The sequence below is a fragment of the Mya arenaria genome, chromosome 17 (genome assembly GCF_026914265.1).
Source record: "Mya arenaria isolate MELC-2E11 chromosome 17, ASM2691426v1".
Lineage (NCBI taxonomy): Eukaryota > Metazoa > Mollusca > Bivalvia > Myida > Myidae > Mya > Mya arenaria.
In genome coordinates this window covers 13,272,944-13,294,159 of record NC_069138.1, presented here as the reverse complement: position 1 = coordinate 13,294,159, position 21,216 = coordinate 13,272,944, and the positions used below count along the sequence as shown (strand labels likewise).

General features: G+C 36.7%; 1 protein-coding gene across 2 annotated transcripts; it reads left to right on the top strand.

Annotated features, from left to right (window-relative positions):
* Positions 1 to 920: 920 nt before the first annotated feature.
* On the top strand, positions 921 to 20,317 carry LOC128224765 (uncharacterized). 2 transcript variants are annotated; one of them, XM_052934789.1, is made up of 9 exons: positions 921 to 1,113; positions 2,851 to 2,943; positions 8,296 to 8,392; positions 12,252 to 12,379; positions 13,305 to 13,460; positions 16,124 to 16,273; positions 16,920 to 17,020; positions 19,269 to 19,324; positions 19,699 to 20,317. In XM_052934789.1, exons 1-9 carry the CDS (start codon positions 1,059 to 1,061, stop codon positions 20,066 to 20,068), a joined length of 1,206 nt encoding a protein of 401 aa, XP_052790749.1. In that variant the 5' UTR covers positions 921 to 1,058; the 3' UTR covers positions 20,069 to 20,317. The 2 variants fall into 2 exon arrangements, with proteins under 2 accessions (XP_052790749.1, XP_052790748.1); XM_052934788.1 differs by having other exon boundaries at positions 16,121 to 16,273.
* Positions 20,318 to 21,216: the final 899 nt, after the last annotated feature.

The window sequence follows — 21,216 nt, the reverse complement described above, 5'->3', positions numbered from 1 at the left end:
GGCATGGGGTGCCAGATGGAATTTACAAGCACGGCTGAATTCGCCGAAAATGCCTGTCCGATGTGCTAGAAATGCCTATCCGGTGTGCTAGAATCAAAGATATGGTACCTAGTTCTTAAAAGTAAGCGGATGGTAATGACGGTTTTTAGAGGATCAGAACATGCCCAGCAATTCAAGGTGTTTGTGTTAAAATCTTAAAACATGTCTTTCTCCCAGTTAAAGCTTAAATAGAAAAATATAGAAAATACAATGCAATTGTTCAACCATAATTAATTTTCAATGAAAGTCTTAAAGAGAAAAAAGCGTGAAGAGAAAAATGTTGAAATTTCAATGCAAATATTCAAACATAATATTCAAGGAAAAGCTTTAAGATGCACTCTTACTCTCTGACATGATTTATCAGAATTAATACAATTGTTTAAATATACCAAAAAGGATGAATACATGTAGAAAACAATGGTTCTTGTGAACGATAGCGAGTTTAATTTGAAAGAAAGTTGCAGTAAACACGGTATTTCTACCTTATGAGACGTCGATCTAATAGTCTCATCAGAAATTGACAAAATTGTGAAACCAGCTATTACATAGAGGATACAGCATAAGTGCTTACTTCATACAGAACTTTTTTAACTTATAAAGGAAGTATATAAAATTGTTTGAAACAGTGAAATATAAATCTTATTTTACTGATGAGTCTCTTTAAATCATCAAGAGCCACTGACATAACTAGGTTTTGTGAAAACCATTTTAGCAAAAAACAAAGCGCTAAAACAGTCTGAATATACATGAATTTGTAAAGGAACGTTATATTAAGTATTGGAATACTTTTCAATTGGTAAAAGCACTATCACCTACTTGAAATCAGTTCATTCATTGTTAAATGAAATAAAATCGCTTATTGTTAATTTAAGTCGTTCTCGTCTTACAAAATAAAATGAATACGCTCCAATCAATATTAATTCATATCGTTTTGTTTTATGACGCGAACTCAATAGAAAAGGTTTATTTTAGCGAAAAGAATATAAAAAAGTGCAAATCAAATATAACATACAATTGCAATGTGGACTCAATTGTTGCTCATTATATTCGTAGGATTTCAAACAATAAGATCCGGTAAGTGTTTACTCTATACTGTGTTACTTGGTCGGACTCATTCACAGATTTAATGTTGGCAACAAAAGGTGGGGAATCAGTGGGGGTCGAACCCACAACCTCTTGGATGATGCGCGAGAGTGTTGTATTATTGCATTGTTGGGAATTCCGGAGTTGCCCTGGAAAAACCTACTTGTCCGGCTTCATTACCATCAACCAAACTCACATATGACTGGGCAGGGAATTGAAGCCGGGACGCTTTCATACCCAACTTTTGAGACAATTGAAATGCTATTTTTGCACTGACATAACTGTATCTGCTGTGACTCACTGATGCGCTGTATCTTTCAGATTAAGGGTCACAAATTACAATCGCTAATTCTGCAGTCAGTTAAATGTGAACAGCAATGACACTATAACACTTGTTCGTGTAGGATACTGATCGAATTATTGGTATACATGTAATCCGCACTGTATCATTGTCTTGGTTCTAATGCCAGATTCCCCTACATTTATCTACGCTGCGAGCAGATCCCATAGTATTTTCAATTAAGCATTCAAACCAAAAGACTTTGGAATCTTAATTATTTATGCTGTTTTACACTTGAATTGGAATAAGTCTGAAGTTGTAATACAAATAACACGTTCAAACAAAACAATTGTTCCGAGTGGAAGCGATTAAAACGTTTCTCATATCAAATCTGAAAAAAAGGGACGAAAAATAATGGGGAGTATTATTCGACCTTTTCTGGTATGCTGAATTCGGCGTCTATTTGTAGAGAACGCGAATCTCAAAAGCGTTGTACGTGGTACGCTGATACCCACAATTTCCCATTATCTGGTATGCAGACTCGCATTAACGTCCGTTATAATATTTAACGTAGAATTCGGATATAAGTGGGAAACGTGTCTGCCCTACATTGTCAGCCAATCAGGGGTGCTAGATTTTTTTAAATGTTTCGTTTCTTATTTGTGAAGAATTGTTGCTTATTTCTGAGGGCGACTCGTCAGGACTAAGTAAATTGCTATAACTGCGCATGCGCATATAGCCACGCCCACTGTTTGCATATGCAACGGCGCAATTTCAGTGTCAACGCTGATTTAAATGACGTCACAATATCTTGCATTGATTGACAGGTCTTTTTGATAGGCGCACGGCTTAATTTTAAAGCTGATGCAATTTGGGAGTCGCTCACACGAAGTAGGTTTGAATTTATTAAGCAATTTCTTCGTGAATAAAAAACCACGGTCGCTTCGCTGCCTCCGCTTCCTGAGGTCACTTATTCACGAAGAAATTACTTAATTAACTCTAACCTATACAAAGAGGCACATGAATACATTATGATCGCCTATTGATATTGATGTAGTATAATTCATAATTCTAAGTAATAGTTAGATGACATGAAGTGATTTCTTAATGATTAAGAATGGGCGGAGTGAGCGTAGCGAACGAGCCCTTCTTAATTATTATGAATTCACTTCATGTCATCTAACTGACTTAGAATACAACATCATTGGCTGATACATAATCAACGCAAACACTGATGCAGGGAGTGCTTATCGAATGATTGGCAGTAGGCGGACTTTTTAACACGCGCGAAAGTTGAACTTCTTAATGATTAAGTCTACTACTTAATGGTTGCCTTTCTGCAATTTAATTGGCGTAAAATGTAGATTGTGTTCTAAACCTTCATAGATGTTCGAAAAAGACGTGTCATGCGCTCAAGATTTAATCGAATCTCTTTTATCTTTTTGCAGATTGTGGTATAGGTTATTATGACTTTCCAACTGGATCATCCTGTACGGTAAACTCATGCTACGAACAATGCGAGGAGCACAACTGTTGTCTTAGTATGTTTAACTTTGTTTGTTCAGCCACCTTAAGATGCATTCTTACTCCAAATTAAGTGGTACCACAATTTAGACAATTGTTTTAATGTACAAGAAAAGGATGAATAACTGTCGAAAATAATGGTTTTTACAAAGGATACCGAGTTTAATTTGGAAAAAGTGCAATTAAGTTTAGTAGATCACAGTTAATCTTTAAGCTTTCACCAATCATTTAATATTTTTGCGTTTTCAGCTATTAAATACACGGTTACAATCTTGTTATCAATTATAAACATTTTCAATAAATGCATTATATAGTCAGTAAGTTAAGGTTTAACACTCAAAATGTATGTTTGTTATACAAGTATATGTAATGATTCTGAATAAAAGTGTCACTTTAAAACAAAATACCAAGAAACAATCTTAGCAAAGCCGGACCTTGGAGGTGGTGGTATTCAATATGCATCTTAAAACAATCTTATGGTCACACATCATTGACTTCATTCATTGTATTGTTAAATTATCATTAACCAGTAATCCGATTCGCTACATCATTCTTAGTTCCAATTAAGATCAATAAAGAATAATTTATTAAGGTCAATACTGTGAAAACAGCTGTTTGTCTTGAGAAAGTAAATAAAGACTTTTTAAGGAAAATCACTAACTCCAGGAGAAGTACACCAATGTATATTCTTTACGCAGAACTCGGGAAAAATTCCCCTTAATATAATTATACGCTCAAAAATGATAAAATTTTAGTAAATATTTTTAGATTCAAACTCAAAAATTTGTATCGTCAAGTTATCACTATTTGGTACATACACAACTAAAGTCAAAACGGTTAGCTCACATACAAAAAAACACTAAACTATGCAGACCTCCTAAATGTTTGGCTCCAACGAGCATCTTTTAACCTTAAGTCAAGTGGCAAATAGGTAAAACCCATTCTAATTGACCAATTTAAACAGTCCTGGCATGCAAGCATTAATAATACAAATAAAAGCAAAAATGTTAACCTATTTAAAGGAGACAGTGATCAAGCCCCCTACCTAAATATCTTGAACAGAAATGTTGCTTTTACTTTATCTAGGTTTATATCTGCAAACCACAAATTAGCTGTTGAAAGAGGTAGATGGCAAAGCACATCCAAGGTTTATAACGAAAAAAGGGTGTGATTTCTGGCCATTAGACATTGGCGATGAATTTCACACGCTACTAGTCTTAGACTATAAGAAATTTAAAAACCAAAGAATTAAATACATTTTACCGTTATATTTTAACCGCACTTATATAATGAAATATAAGCAATTAATGACAAGTACAGATACTGACACTCTCGAAAATTTGTGTAAGTTAATTCGAACAATACTCAAATCATGCAACGAAATTTAACAATACCTTACATCATATCCTAACATTTAAAATTTAAAAAAAATAGAAATTAAAATAAATATAACACAACACTTAATTGAAAGAAATAAAAAAAAACTTACCCTAAAAATCAATCCTAAGCTTCCTCAGTCGCCGATGGTCAAATGTACAATCAAAATATTTATTCATTCATCAAAATATTCCCAATCATGTATTCGCACTAAACCCAGGCAGAAAACGAGGCACAAATACCATCCCCACTGGCGATGCGCTTTGTTCACTCACCCGCTGTTTATTATTTATAACTGCAACCTTATTCACTATGGTATAACTCAATCTTAACCCAAATGTCTAGTATTGTATATATCTTATCCAAAATGAACAACCCCAACCTCCCCCGGCAATGTCCTGCCCATACAAGAATATTTCTATTGCACTATTGATGCTTACCCTTGAAACGTATTTGTCCCCAAATTGACTTTCAGTATAGTTATGATATATGTTTGAATTGAATATTTCTGTCACATAATTGATATTACCTAATATATAATTACCTTTACTTGTGTGACATGCAAATTACTATCAGAATATAACTATAACGCTGTATAACAGTGTACTTGTATGTTTCCACGAAAAAATACATAGTCAAAGTCAAAGAGAACCCCTGATGTATTATACCGCTGTCTGAATAATATAATTGACACGGTGTGAGACTGCTCTATATTGCAGACGGGATAAAACAACAGTGGCCCTGCTAAGCTTTTATACACGTACATGTATAGATGGTTATTATTTTACGTACTATTAATCAGTTATTTGAGTTCCTGTACCCGATTACCAATAATTCAACATGCCTTTTATATAAATCCTATTCATGTTGTTGCATTCATTTGTAACATGAATTGGTAAATAAAACGAGTTTTGAGTTTGACTTTGGGAATATTTCGTTGAAAACATTACTAATTACCAACTCATGTTTGTATTTCTTTTTTTTTCCACGTGTAGCTAGAGCCCAAGTATGTTGCAGTTCACTTGCTGTTGGCGAAATATCTTTCTGTCATCTTAATTCTGAACCAATGTTAAAGGGACTAGACAGCAGATGATATCATTGCAAATAAAGAAAGAACATTTTTAAAAATTTCAATGAAATCGACATCAATGTGTACAGCACATTGCATTACACTAACTGATGTATCACATTGTTTACGACACATGCATCTTCCGCAGTTTTTGCGTATTTTCTCATTTGAAATTAACTGGGTTTGCCATCCACGTAAATCACAGTAAAATTAAAAATAGCGTCGGTGTATGTATCTGTACTTATCTTGTGACTTTTATATGCTCAATATACACACTATAAACTGGGAAACCATTATGTGCTATTTTTAAACGGGTAAATTTAGCTGAGACAGCAACAGCATATTCTTTTAATCATGTTAAATGATGTATTATCGTCCTCATACTAGTTCGTATTGATAATTCTAGGCTTATTTTAAGGAAATACTGTATTTGTTGATGTTGAGATAATCTGGTGTCTAGTCACTTTAATGTGTCCGACCTACAAAAAGGTACAACATTATGCCTGGTGCCATATATAAGTATTACAGAAATAGAAAATATTCATTCTACTTAAAATAATGAAACAAAAATTTAAAAAGCTCGAACAGTTTTAATATTGAATGATTTCCAAATGAATCAGATATAAGTTGAAATAAAGACCAAGTAAACAAAGTAATTATTTCTCGGAAGAGATACTTAGAAACATCAGGTATGCTTTCTTCTCAATTCTGTAAATTTGTACTTTAATTGCTAGTAGGATTTTTGCTTTCACATACTTACAAATATTGACAACCATGATTAATTTGTAATTACCATTCTACTTGTTATTATATGTGAACTGAATATATCATATTATCAAAATAAATATTGACCAAGCCAAACTAGTTAACCAAACTAAAACTACTGTTTATGTAAGATTATTTTTTGTCATTTATAGTTTATAAATATTGTCCTCATTGAGGGTGACCGTGCATATTGTCAACCTGAGGTAAATACAGTCGACCGAGGCAAAAAAGTTGACACTAGGCACTGCTGCCCTCAAGGCAGTCAATATATATTTATTATACCAAACAATATCATTACATTAGTAATTAAAATTTACATGATAATCAAGATTAAAAGTAATATGTTCTATAGAAGTGAGGTAGACTAATTAGTGTATTTTTAGATTGCAATGCCAGTTAAAAGATAAACATAATTTTCAAATAAAATCCAAGATGGCGGCGTTTTTGTAGCGTATTGTCAATTTCATGACATCAGAGGGTAACAGTGCGGCAGAGGGTGAAAGTGCCGGATGATATGCGAAAATTTTGCCCAATCGTTTTTACAATATAGTTATGTTCTATAGAAGTGAGGTTGAACAATACATATAAATTATCAGCAAGAAACTATTTTCCAAATGATACCGTAATGATATGGGTCCACGGGAACAAAGGTTCACATGATTTTTTAGGGGGACATCTAGATAAAAACTAATTTATTTGTGGGTCGAGGCCATTTCCATAAAGATCTTAATCAATTGAGTCGCAAATTAGAATTATATTACTGCCAGATTTTATTATTTTGCTTCATTATTGTGTAAGTTAAACTTAAGCCAATATTGAAAATAAACTCTAAGTTGATGAAATCGATGTATTGCCATTTGTGACGCTAACATTTATTAAAAGCTGCACTCTCACAGATATACCGTTTTTACAACTTTTTTTTTTATTTTTTGTCTTGGAAAGAGAAAATGTTTGCTTAAATATGTGCAAACCGATGAGAAAGATTGAGGACAAAAGATCAGATCGCAGATTTCATATTTCCGTTCGAAAATTAATGTTTTATAGCGTAAACCGTTACTAACGGTTTAAGAAAAATGCATAAAACATCAATTTTTGAACTAAAATACAAAAATATGCGATATTTTTTGTCAGCAGTCTTATATGACTGGTTTCCAGGCACTTTCGCAAAAATTTGCTCGTTCGCAGACAAAAAAATATAAAAAAAGTTGTCAAAACGTTCAATCTGTGAGGGTGCAGCTTTTAGATAATTTGAGTAACGACTAATTATAAAATCCCTCATTAAAACGGTCCCCAGAGACAACGAGGCTACTAATGTACGACTAAAATCCCTCATCAAAACGGTCCCCAGAGACAACGAGGCTACTAATGTACGACTAAAATCCCTCATTAAAACGGTCCCCAGCGGCAGAGGCTACTAATGTACGACTAAAATCCCTCATTAAAACGGTCCCCAGAGACAACGAGGCTACTAATGTACGACTAAAATCCCTCATTAAAACGGTCCCCAGAGACAACGAGGCTACTAATGTACGACTAAAATCCCTCATTAAAACGGTCCCCAGAGACAACGAGGCTACTAATGTACGACTAAAATCCCTCATTAAAACGGTCCCCAGAGACAACGAGGCTACTAATGTACGACTAAAATCCCTCATTAAAACGGTCCCCAGAGACATAGAGGCTACTAATGTACGACTAAAATCCCTCATTAAAACGGTCCCCAGAGACAACGAGGCTACTAATGTACGACTAAAATCCCTCATTAAAACGGTCCCCAGAGACAACGAGGCTACTAATGTACGACTAAAATCCCTCATTAAAACGGTCCCCAGAGACAACGAGGCTACTAATGTTCGACTAAAATCCCTCATTAAAACGGTCCCCAGAGACAAAGAGGCTACTAATGTACGACTAAAATCCCTCGTTAAAACGGTCCCCAGCGACAAAGAGGCTACTAATGTTAATTTATTTGTTGTAAATCATTTAATTAGTTGTTTCATTTAAAAATTAGCCCATCAAGCGGTGCTTAACAGTACTTCGATAAATACGCCGATGATGAAACATGTTTTTTTTGTCAAAAAAGTGTTTTTTCACCCCTGATTATATATCATAATGCAGGTCGTTGAATAAGTCATTTTAAACAGGCTTTCTACTTTAGAGTCCTGCTTTCCAAACGACGCGCCGTTACGGGACAGCCTTCAGGAACTTAGTTCAGAGATTCAAAACATCTCATCTGGGCAACAGATCACTTGCAGGTTTGTGCTCTATATTAAATATCTTCGATAATGCATTTTGTTTTGGTTGTTAGAAAAATAGTTATCGCTAGTATTTGAACTTAATAGCTGTTCACTGGTCGTATGGAAATGGCGGGAGTCGTCAGCTATCAACTCCACATACTATCGATCGGTTCTTGCCTTTCTAACAACTAGCGATCCGGTTCCAGTTAGCGATCTGTTCTTGTATTTCTAACAACTAGCGAAAGGTACTTGTATTTTAGACAACTATCGATCGGTTCTTGTATTTCTAACAATTAGCGATAGGTATTCGTATTTTTAACAACTAGTGATCCGTTTACAGTTAGAGATCGGTTCTTGTATTTCTAACAACTAGCGATAGGTACTCGTATTTTTAACAACTAGTGATCCGTTTACAGTTAGAGATCGGTTCTTGCCTTTCTAACAACTAGTGATCCGTTTACAGTTAGAGATCGGTTCTTGCCTTTCTAACAACTAGCGATCCGGTTACAGTTAGAGATCGGTTCTTGCCTTTCTAACAACTAGCGATCCGGTTACAGTTAGCGATCGGTTCTTGTATTTTTAACAACTAGCGATCCGGTTACAGTTAGAGATCGGTTCTTGTATTTTTAACAACTAGTGATCCGGTTACAGTTAGAGATCGGTTCTTGCCTTTCTAACAACTAGCGATCCGGTTACAGTTAGAGATCGGTTCTTGCCTTTCTAACAACTAGCGATCCGGTTACAGTTAGAGATCGGTTCTTGCCTTTCTAACAACTAGCGATCCGGTTACAGTTAGAGATCGGTTCTTGTATTTCTAACAACTAGCGATCCGGTTACAGTTAGAGATCGGTTCTTGCCTTTCTAACAACTAGCGATCCGGTTACAGTTAGCGATCGGTTCTTGCCTTTCTAACAACTAGCGATCCGGTTACAGTTAGAGATCGGTTCTTGCCTTTCTAACAACTAGCGATCCGGTTACAGTTAGAGATCGGTTCTTGTATTTCTAACAACTAGCGATCCGGTTACAGTTAGAGATCGGTTCTTGTATTTCTAACACCTAGCGATCCGGTTACAGTTAGAGATCGGTTCTTGTATTTCTAGCAACTAGCGATCCGGTTACAGTTAGAGATCGGTTCTTGCCTTTCTAACAACTAGCGATCCGGTTACAGTTAGAGATCGGTTCTTGCCTTTCTAACAACTAGCGATCCGGTTACAGTTAGAGATCGGTTCTTGTATTTTAAACAACTAGCGATCCGGTTACAGTTAGAGATCGGTTCTTGCCTTTCTAACAACTAGCGATCCGGTTACAGTTAGCGATCGGTTCTTGTATTTTTAACAACTAGCGATCCGGTTACAGTTAGAGATCGGTTCTTGTATTTCTAACAATTAGCGATCCGGTTACAGTTAGCGATCGGTTCTTGTATTTCTAACACCTAGCGATCGGTTCTTGTATTTCTAACAACTAGCGATCCGGTTACAGTTAGCGATCGGTTCTTGTATTTCTAACACCTAGCGATCAGTTCTTGTATTTCTAACAACTAGCGATCCGGTTACAGTTAGAGATCGGTTCTTGTATTTCTAACAACTAGCGATCCGGTTACAGTTAGAGATCGGTTCTTGCCTTTCTAACAACTAGCGATCCGGTTACAGTTAGAGATCGGTTCTTGCCTTTCTAACAACTAGAGATCCGGTTACAGTTAGAGATCGGTTCTTGTATTTCTAACAACTAGCGATCCGGTTACAGTTAGAGATCGGTTCTTGTATTTCTAACAACTAGCGATCCGGTTACAGTTAGAGATCGGTTCTTGTATTTCTAACAACTAGCGATCCGGTTACAGTTAGAGATCGGTTCTTGCCTTTCTAACAACTAGAGATCCGGTTACAGTTAGAGATCGGTTCTTGTATTTTTAACAACTAGCGATCCGGTTACAGTTAGAGATCGGTTCTTGCCTTTCTAACAACTAGCGATCCGGTTACAGTTAGAGATCGGTTCTTGTATTTCTAACACCTAGCGATCAGTTCTTGTATTTCTTACAACTACCGATATATATTGGGTTTCTAACAACTAAAAACCAAATACACCAAATACAATTCACATGTCAATTTTCTGGCCGAATTTGTTGGTCAGTGTCATTATTATGCAGAGTAATTGAACTTTCTGGGCGAGTGATTTTTTAGGTCGATGTTTAAACAGGATAAACAATGGATACACATTTCTCCATTTGTAGCTTGATCGAAACTACCCTGTTGTTACATGTTTACATTGAAAACCGGTCCCACTGACCTATAATTGATTGTATTTTCATTATTTTGAAGTTTGATAAAAAAATACCTTAAAAACGATGCCATCATTTTACATTGGACTTCGGTGCCACTGATCTACAATGGAATGTATTATCATTATTATGAAGCCTAATCAAAACTACCCTTAAAAGCATTGCCATCATTTAAAATTAATTGAACTTCGGTTTCATGGGCTTGTAATTGATTGTCTTTCCTCATTTTGCTGGTTGTTCGAAACTCCCCTTGAAAACATTGCCATTATTTTACGTTTAACTTCGTTCCCATTGCCCTATGATGAATTATTCTGTTCTTAATCAGATTACAAGTTGATCGAAGCTTTCCTTAAAGATGCACTCTCACAGATTGAACGTTTTGACACATTTTTTTTTTGAACGAGTCAGTTTTTTTACGAAAATGCATGGAAACCAGAAATAGAAGACTGCTGACAAAAAAATAAATTTCAGAGTTTTATATTTAAGTTCAAAAATTGATGTTATATGGGGTTTTTTCTTAAACCGTCAGTAATGCTTTAAGCCAGAAAACATTAATTTTCGAACGGGAATATAAAAATTTGCGATCTGATCTTTTGTCAGCAGTTTTTTATCATTGGTTTGTAGATATTTACGTAAATAATTGCCCTTTCCAAGACAAAATATAAAACGCTGTTCCATTGTATATCTGTGAGAGTGCACTTTTTAACACTTTACAATAAGTTTCTAACCCATTAACCATTGGTGGATTGTCATTTTTCGGTAGGACCTTAAAAGCTTTGACACAATTTACACTAAAATTCGGTCCCATTGCCCTGTAATAAATTGTTATTTCATTATTATGCAGTCTGATTGGAACTTCTTTAGATACTTTGCCATCATTTTACATTGCACTTGGGTCCTATTGCCGAATAATGGATTGCCTTTTTCTTTATTTTGCAGCTTGATCGAAACCTCCCTTAAATACTTTTCCATCATTTTACATTGAACTTCAGTCCTATTGGCGCATAATGGATTGCCTTTTTCTTCATTTTACAGGTTGATAGAAACCGCCCTTAAATACTTTGCCATCATTTTACATTGAACTTTGGTCCTATTGCCGCATAATGGATTGCTTTTTTCTTCATTTTGCAGATTGATCGAAACCTCCCTTAAATACTTTGCCATCATTTTACATTGAACTTTGGTCCTATTGCCGCATAATGGATTGCCTTTTTCTTCATTTTGCAGCTTGATCGAAACCTCCCTTAAATACTTTGCCATCATTTTACATTGAACTTCAGTCCTATTGGCGCATAATGGATTGCCTTTTTCTTCATTTTACAGGTTGATAGAAACCGACCTTAAAAACATTGCCATCATTTTACATTAAACTTCGGTCCTATTGCCGAATAAGGGATTGTTTTTTTTTCTTCATTTTGCAGCTTGATCGAAACCGCCCTTAAATACTTTGCCATCATTTTACATTGAACTTCGGTCCTATTGCCGCCTTTTTCTTCATTTTGCAGGTTGATAGAAACCGTCCTTAAATACTTTGCCATCATTTTACATTAAACTTCGGTCCTATTGCCGCATAATGGATTGCCTGTTTTCTTCATTTTGCAGCTTGATCGAAACCTCCCTTAAAAACATTGCCATCGAAAGGAACTCCACCGCGGGCGAGTGTTATCGTCACATGATTGCGTTGCTCAAAGAACACAAGGACTCAATCGCAGGGTTCAACCCGGTTGAATGTATGTCATCATCATCATCGGCGTCGTCGTCGTCATCATCATCATCAACATCATCATCATCATCATCATCATCATCATCATCATCATCATCATCATCATCATCATCATCATCATCATCATCATCATCATCATTTAAAATTTACCATTTCTCTAGTGGTTGTTAAAAGTGGTGTTTGAATGTCTTTATGGGATCAAATCAAAAATAAGTTGCCCCCCCCCCCCCCCCCCCCCCTGCGTTAGACAGGCGACCGCTTCATATGTTTACCTTAAATAGTAAAATCGTACGAGATTATTTTTGAAAACAGGGCCAGATTTTACAGTAGTCAGAAAGTACATTTATGGCTTTGTCCCAATCCTCGGAAACCTATATCAGTCCATTCTGATACCCTCCATTGATAGGTGGATGGAATGTTAACGGAATTTTACGGACTGTTACGGTATGTATTCTAAAGTTACGAAATGCAACGGGAAGTTACGTAAAGTAGCAAAGGTAACGAAATGTTACGGAATTTACTGGAAAGTTACGGAACGTAACGGAGATTTATAGAAAAAATCGAAAAGTTACGGAACGTAACGGAGTATAACGGAATATAAGGTAAAGTTACGGAAATTAAAGGATTGTTACGGAGTTAAACGGAAACTAACGGAATGTAAAGTTACGGAAAGTTACCTAAACGGTATCCAACGATGTTGATCCTTGACATAATCATGTTAAACAATGACATATCATTTTTATTTCACTGACAAATCTTTATAAACATCTCATTTGGTACACATGTTGTCACTAACTATACGTACATTCAAATCAAGGCCAATAATTCTGGCTTTAATATTTATTGAGTTATCTACCGCTGTCTCGGTTTTATAAAACAGCAACATACGAGCCTTGTGTTCTTTGTTAATTGTTTTTTTTTTTTTATTCCAGGCCCTTGTGAACACGGTTATCATAGGACCGAAGGAAAATGTCTTATGACGGAATGTCATGAAACCGGAAGCAACGAAGAACTATGCGTAGAAAGTTCGGATGATTATTTCAATAAACCAGATATATGTTGCGTCAGTAATAAGATATACCCACAGGGTACGTATGATTTTTTATATCCCATACAAGAAGAGTAATCAATAGTGTGTTGTTGTTGGGTTTTTTTCAAAATAATTTATTATTTCTTATTTCGTTTTTTTGTTGGATAAAAATGTAATGTTTGCTCCGCAGATATTATGTTGTAACTTTCCGCTGTAGGCGGAAGTACGTTCATAGGACGTTGATGTACTTGGTTGGTAATATGCAAATGAGCAAATCCCGGTCTCAGTGTGGATTGAGAATTTACTGTATATAAAGATCAGTCGACCCCTTCAGTATGCTTTTCTCTAAAGGGATTTGTTGGCCTTGTTGGCCTCGCATATTACAATACAATTATTGACTGTTAAACCAAATCAGATCGCATTCAATGGCTCACTAGTCATTCAGTGTTTTATTATATGACAATTTATTTCAATACAATTAGAATATGAAGAGAAAACTAAGATCTTAACCGGAAGAAAAATGTTGAATATATTTATAGAATAACCTTCTATAATTAGATCAGGATTATTACCAAAAAAACCCAGTTAATATGATATATAGTCTCATTCGTCGATAGCTATCTGGACCAATGAGATACTGTCTATTTATATTATACCTTAGATAAATGTGTCCCTTCTTTGTATATATAAAGTCGATCGGTCCGTATATCACTGTATTCTTATAAAACACAGTTGTATGACGTCAGCGGTCCATATCTTAGTTTTGGCCGGTCCGGACCTCGCCAAAAATGTAATATGGACCGGTGACGTCATACATGCAACTGGTCATTCGGAGCTCCTCGGCCATTTTATCGAAAACAACCTCGGATGTATTTGGACGGTTTACATACTCAAAAAGTGGTACGTTTAAGTCCGCTGCAAGTAGATCGCGTAGTAATTTTATTTAGCAGTTAAACTTTGTGACTTAACTCTTGGGATTCTTTATTATGTTTGCAATGATACAATTCAATGGCAATCAATTTAAACTTAGATCAATATATACAACTCTAAAACACTACATTTAATTAATGATTCAAAATTCAAAATTTTACGAACTACTTCAACTGATGTACCTGCATACATCCGAGGTTGTTTTTGAAAAAAAAATGGCCGAGGAGTTCCGAATGGCAACTGGTAAGTGCGGCTTGCTATTTTCACAACGGCGAAGATTTGTCGCAAGTAAACATTATTAGCTTTGTTCAATAAAACACATCGAAATCGCTTTAAAAATAATGAATGGTAATACAAAATGTTCGGTATAATATAAGAAATATTACACATCACTGAGGGTCATATGACACTATAAGGACCGGCCAGTCAGCCCCCGAACGTGAATGGACCTCGGCTAACGCCTCGGTCAATATACACTTTCGGGGGCTGACTGGCCGGTCCTTATAGTGTCATATGACCCTCAGTGATGTGTAATATTTCTTGCATTATGTAAAACCACGTGTAGCTGCAACATTTGCATAACATGATTCCAGGCAAATTGTATTTTAATGTCATTTCTTCCTTCTCTATACGGTGGACCATGTCACAGTGGCTTATCTATACGGTGGACCATGTCACAGTGGCTTCTCTATACGGTGGACCATATCACAGTGGCTTCACTATACGGTGGACCATATCACAGTGGTTATTTCGCTGTGGATAAAACCATTTAATATAATATGTTTTCCAATTGTTTAAAGAGGGTTATAACATGTTAAAAGCTTGCACTATTTTGAAAATTAAGCCCGCTTTATTTGCAAATCAAACGCCAGCAAACACACGGCCGGAACACAATTTCAACGATCCCATTGGCGAAATGACGTCACGATTGTATACAATTTGACGTTGTTGTTGTTGTTGTTTTGAAAAACTAGAATAAACTATCGTTCCATATCCTTTAAGGCATGTAATAATAAAGGAAATCGCTGTTTCCAGTGTAAGATCGCTATATATTTCAGCTCGTTAGTACTAAAAGTAAATTGTTCACTCGTGTATACACTTATAGTGAAAAATAATTTTTGCTGCCTACTCGGTGAAATATATTACGATCTTAAGCTTAAACAAAAGGTAATGCTCTATTTACTTACCAGATGGTATTTCGTAACACCACATTTATATTGTAGAAGTATTCAGTGTGTGTATATACCACGTGATAAATTACGTCATGTATGCTACGTCGGAAGGCAATATTTTGCTTAAAATAAAGACTTAAATCAAAGATAACTTTTCGCTCACTACACCATTTTAAATAAAACAAAGGCCAGTCTATGCCGCTTAAAGAACCCAATCTTTGTTTTATAACCGGAGTTTGATAAGGTGATTAGTTTCATCAAACACTTCGACAAACCTGTTTCCAAAACAATGTTTTGATGTGCTCCGTCAGACGGCCGTATCGTGAAAAGGTTTGTCGAAGTGTTATATGAAACTAAACTCTCAATCAATATTTGGTAAAGGAGCGAAGGCGGGGCTCCGTAAGCGGCATGGACTGCGCTATGTTTCATTTAAAATGGTAAAGAAAATGAAAAGTTACCATCGTTTTAAGTCTTCAATCGAAGCAAAATATTGCCTTCCGACGTAGCATTTATGACGCAATTTATCACGTGGTACACACACACTGAGTATTCGCAAGACCCAACTTCCAATATTATTTTGTTCATTTTCTTTCATATTTCTTTCTGTTCTATACAGTAGACGCTTGTCTCAGTGGCTTTTCCCCGCAGATATTACCATTCACGGCCAACTTTGCATCTTGTAACACCACGTGTAGCGGTAGCTGTAGTAGCAAGTCACCAGGAATTATTCCTACATGCTGTTTGCCACATTCAACGCGTAAAGTAACAGGTAAGTATGTGTTACGGTCGAAGTCTGATATCTCGATGTTTCGGTTATTTTGAACTTTACGAATATTTTAGGTTCAGTTTAACATGTTTTGTAAATCGGTTATATCGAATGCTCGTTATCTCGAAGTTTTTTCTGAGGTCCCGACGACTTCAAAAAAGCCAATCTTGACTGTATATGATTTTTAGTGATTTATCCTGTTATTTTCATTGCTATATTTTCTTTCATTTTGTACATTTCACTTCTTCCTTTATAAAGTGAATTTGTGTTCTATGTCTTTGGCGTTTGCCCATTGCCACTAAACCGGGTTTGTGTTTAAACGTTTTGCTACTGAGCATGTTTCTGTAGCTTTTTGCATATATATTGTCCGTGCTGTTTTCATTGTACAGTCGAAACTCGCTATGTCGAACTCTGTTATCTTGATGTTTCGGTTATGTCGAACTTTTTTTGGATTTTTTTGGCTTTAGTTTAACATGTTTTTATTTCGGTAATATCGAATGTTCGTTATCTCGAAGTTTTTTCCTGAGGTCCCGGCGACTTTGACATAGCGAGTTTTGACAGTATTATTAATTAAGCATGATATAGATCACTCATTGTTGTTATTCTGTTCCATTAGGTACCCTATTCGCATTGAAATAATAAATTCCAGAGGCTCCACCGGTGGAAGAAGGCGGGAAACTTCACAGCGCTGTCATTGCTGTACTCGTAGTGTTTGTCATTATGTTGCTGGTAGCAGTTGGCTTAGGACTAGTGAGTATACGTTTGCCATTGTGTTGCTTGTTGCAGTTGACTTAGGACTAGTGAGAATACGTTTGCCATAATGTTGCTTGTTGCATGTGGCTTTGGACAACTGAGTATAATGCTTGCCATAATGTTGCTTGTTGCATGTGGGTTTGGACAACTGAGTATAATGCTTGTCATTATGTTGCTTGTTGCAGGAGGCTTAGGACTAGTGAGTATATGTTTGCCATTATTTTGCTAGTAGAAGATGGCTTAGGACTAGTGAGTATACGTTTGCCCTTATTTGTGCTTGTTGCAGGAGGCTTAGGACTAGTGAGTATACGTTTGCCATTATTTTGCTTATTGCAGGAGGCTTAGGACTAGTGAGTATGTGTTTGCCCTTATATTGCTTGTTGCAGGAGGCTTAGGACTAGTGAGTATGTGTTTGCCATTATATTGCTTGTTGCAGGAGGCTTAGGGCTAGTGAGTATGTGTTTGCCATTATATTGCTTGTTGCAGGAGGCTAAGGGCTAGTCAGTATGTGTTTGCCATTATGTTGATTGTTGCAGGAGGCTTAGGACTAGTGAGTATGTGTTTGCCCTTATATTGCTTGTTGCAGGAGGCTTAGGACTAGTGGGTATGTGTTTGCCCTTATATTGCTTGTTGCAGGAAGCTTAGGACTAGTGAGTATGTGTTTGCCCTTATATTGCTTGTTGCAGGAGGCTTAGGACTAGTCAGTATGTGTTTGCCCTTATATTGCTTGTTGCAGGAGGCTAAGGGCTAGTCAGTATGTGTTTGCCATTATGTTGTTATTTATAAATGGTTCAGGGTTAGTGAGTTTACTTTAACTATTATGTTGCTAATTGTTGTTCATTGACTAAGGACTTGTGAGTATATGTTTGCCATTATGTTGCTGATTGCAGGTGGCTTAGGACTAGTGAGTATATGTTTGTCATAATGCTGCTGATTGCAGGTGGCTTAGGACTAGTGAATATATGTTTGCCACAATGCTGCTGATTGCAGGTGGCTTAGGACGAGTGAGTATATGTTTGTCGTAATGCTGCTGATTGCAGGTGGCTTAGGACGAGTGAGTATATGTTTGTCGTAATGCTGCTGATTACAGGTGGCTTAGGACGAGTGAGTATATGTTTGTCGTAATGCTGCTGATTGCAGGTGGCTTAGGACGAGTGAGTATATGTTTGTCGTAATGCTGCTGATTGCAGGTGGCTTATGACGAGTGAGTATATGTTTGTCGTAATGCTGCTGATTGCAGGTGGCTTAGGACGAGTGAATATATGTTTGCCACAATGCTGCTGATTGCAGGTGGCTTAGGACGAGTGAGTATATGTTTGTCAAAATGCTGCTGATTGCAGGTGGCTTAGGACGAGTGAATATATGTTTGTCATAATGCTGCTGATACCAGGTGGCCTAGGACTAGCGACACTATGTTTGTCATTATGTTGCTAAAAGCATGTGGCTCAGAGCAAGACTAGTGGGAATGTGTTTACCATTATATGACTGACAGCAGGGGTCTTAAGAATAGTGAGTTTATCATTACAATCATGTTGTTGGTAGCAGGTGACTTAGGACTTAGTGAGTTTATGTTTGTCATTATGTTGCTGATAGAAGGTGTCTTAAGACTTGTGAGATTATGTTTGCCATTATGTTGCTGTTAGAAGGTGTCTTATGACTTGTGAGATTACGTTTGCCATTATGTTGCTGATAGAAGGTATCTTATGACTTGTGAGATTATGTTTGCCATTATATTGCTGATAGAAGGTGTCTTATGACTTGTGAGATTATGTTTGCCATTATGTTGCTCATAGAAGGTGTCTTATGACTTGTGAGATTATGTTTGCCATTATGTTGCTGATAGCAGGTTTAATGCCTAGTTATTATGTTTGCCATTAATTCTGGTTAATGTTCGCTCAAAAGGTCATGGTCGCAGACACTGGCTGTTACCATTGATAACTGATTAGTTTCGCTTCGAAAATCAAATCAATGACAACACGATTCGGACTATCATTGGCATCACCATTCGAACTATCAGGAAATTATTAGTCGATTAGCGTTTGATTGTACTAATGTCCGTAGTAAATAAACAGTATCCACGAAATGGTCCATAGGTCTTACCGTAACGGGTTTCTGTCAAATGATGTCTTATTCGAATTTCTCGTGATTTTTCCAGACCATTTTCAAATGTAGTGATATCTTTACTGAACACATTTCTGATGATTTATGAATTCCATTGATATATTTTTGCTTTCATTTTTTTCAGTTGTATTTTATCAGGAAGAAGAGTCAGAAAAACAAGACACAACGAACGATTAGAAAGTAAGCATTGGTAGATCGTCTGTCCCAATTACGTTTGCCTACTTTTATATATTTTGACGCCATTTCCCGCATGACGTCATTCTGTTGTTGATTTTTGCATTTGCCATATCAAGTCTTAAAATGTACAAAAAAATGTCTATATAAGTGTATAAGAAGGCCGTAAGTTTAATGAAGAATAAAATAAAGGATATATATTAGTAGTTTGCCTACATTTATGGATAGAAAGCGTATTTGTTGAGACAGGTCTAAAATGTGATCTAATGATAAGTATTTGAATGATAATTGAGCTTTCAACGTGTAATATGAATTATCCTAAATATTCAAGGCTTTGATTGGATTGTATCATACCAATACAATGGTACTGTTCATTTCAGTGAACCTAACGAATTACAACTAACTGCTCTGCATGAGCTACATTCAGATGCCGATTACGACGCCGAAATTGTTAGCGGAGCATATGACAACTCAATACATCCAAGTGATATACATGATCCTGAAGCGGATGGTAAAGTAAATGTGCAAGGGAAAGTTTTGGGAGAGTATGACTCACTTGATTGGAGTGACACCAAGCCAGAAATCATGACGTCATCATATGAACGAATAGAGCTTAAGAGAAATAAAAGAAAGATAGAAAACACGAGAGTTGAAGTCAACATTGACGCAGAAGAGAATGCTACGGGAAGAACTAACGATATGAAGATAAGCACTGATGCAAACGATGATGGAACTTCAAATGATGATTGAAAACATGGTCGGAATTTCACTTTTGCGAGACGTCACAACGAAAGTACCCGGACTCCTAAATGTTTGTTTTAAAGTGACAAATCTTTTAGCGTAGCGTTAGCGACATCGGTTTCAACTTGGTTTGTGAATTTCAGTTGAAAAGCCAAAATGTTCATCAGTTTCTTGTTTTCCGTTTTGCCCAGCTTGAAAAATGCATTGATTTGTTTCCTTTTATGATACATTAAAATCACATTTAGAGCATGAAGTTAAGACATATTTGCTTATCAATTATACATTAGGGCTTTAATACTTTTGACGTGTTGTTCTTTTGTCACAACATAGTATAAGTATGACTCCACCGTTGTCCTTAAACGTATACAAGGAATGGTCAGTTTGTTTCAATCGCCGTTGGCGCTACCGTTGTCCTTAAACGTAGACAGAGAATTGCCCGTGTGTTACACTCGCCGTTGGCGCCAGCGTTGTCCTTAAACGTAGACAGAGAATTGCCCGTGTGTTACACTCGCCGTTGGCGCCAGCGTTGTCCTTAAACGTAGACAGAGAATTGCCCGAGTGTTACACTCGCCGTTGGCGCCAGCGTTGTCCTTAAACGTAGACAGAGAATTGCCCGTGTGTTACACTCGCCGTTGGCGCCAGCGTTGTCCTTAAACGTAGACAAAGAATTGCCGGTGTGTTACACTCGCCGTTGGCGCCAGCGTTGTCTTTTAACGTAGACAGAGAATTGCCCATATGTAACACTCGCCGTTGGCGCCAGCGTTGTCCTTAAACGTAGACAGAGAATTGCCCATATGTTACACTCGCCGTTGGCGCCAGCGTTGTCCTTAAACGTAGACAGAGAATTGCCCGCGTGCTACACTCGCCGTTGGCGCCAGCGTTTTCTTTTAACGTAGACAGAGAATTGCCCAAATGTAACACTCGCCGTTGGCGCCAGCGTTGTCCTTAAACGTAGACAGAGAATTGCCCGTGTGTAACACTCGCCGTTGGCGCCAGCGTTGTCCTTAAACGTAGACAGAGAATTGCGCGTGTGTAGGTCAAACTCGCTGCAGGCGCCACCATTGTCCATAAAGATTGATAGAAAATTGTCCGTAGGTCAAACTCGCCGCTGGCGCCACCATTGTCCATAAAGGTTGATAAAAATTGTCTGTAGGTCA

Coding starts and splice junctions, on each gene's coding strand:
- LOC128224765 (XM_052934788.1), top strand. CDS start 1,059: ATGTGGACTCAATTGTTGCTCATTATATTCGTAGGATTTCAAACAATA. Junction 13,461..16,120: donor TAATAAGATATACCCACAGG/GTACGTATGATT, acceptor TGTTCTATACAG/TAGACGCTTGTCTCAGTGGC. Junction 19,325..19,698: donor ACACAACGAACGATTAGAAA/GTAAGCATTGGT, acceptor TGTTCATTTCAG/TGAACCTAACGAATTACAAC.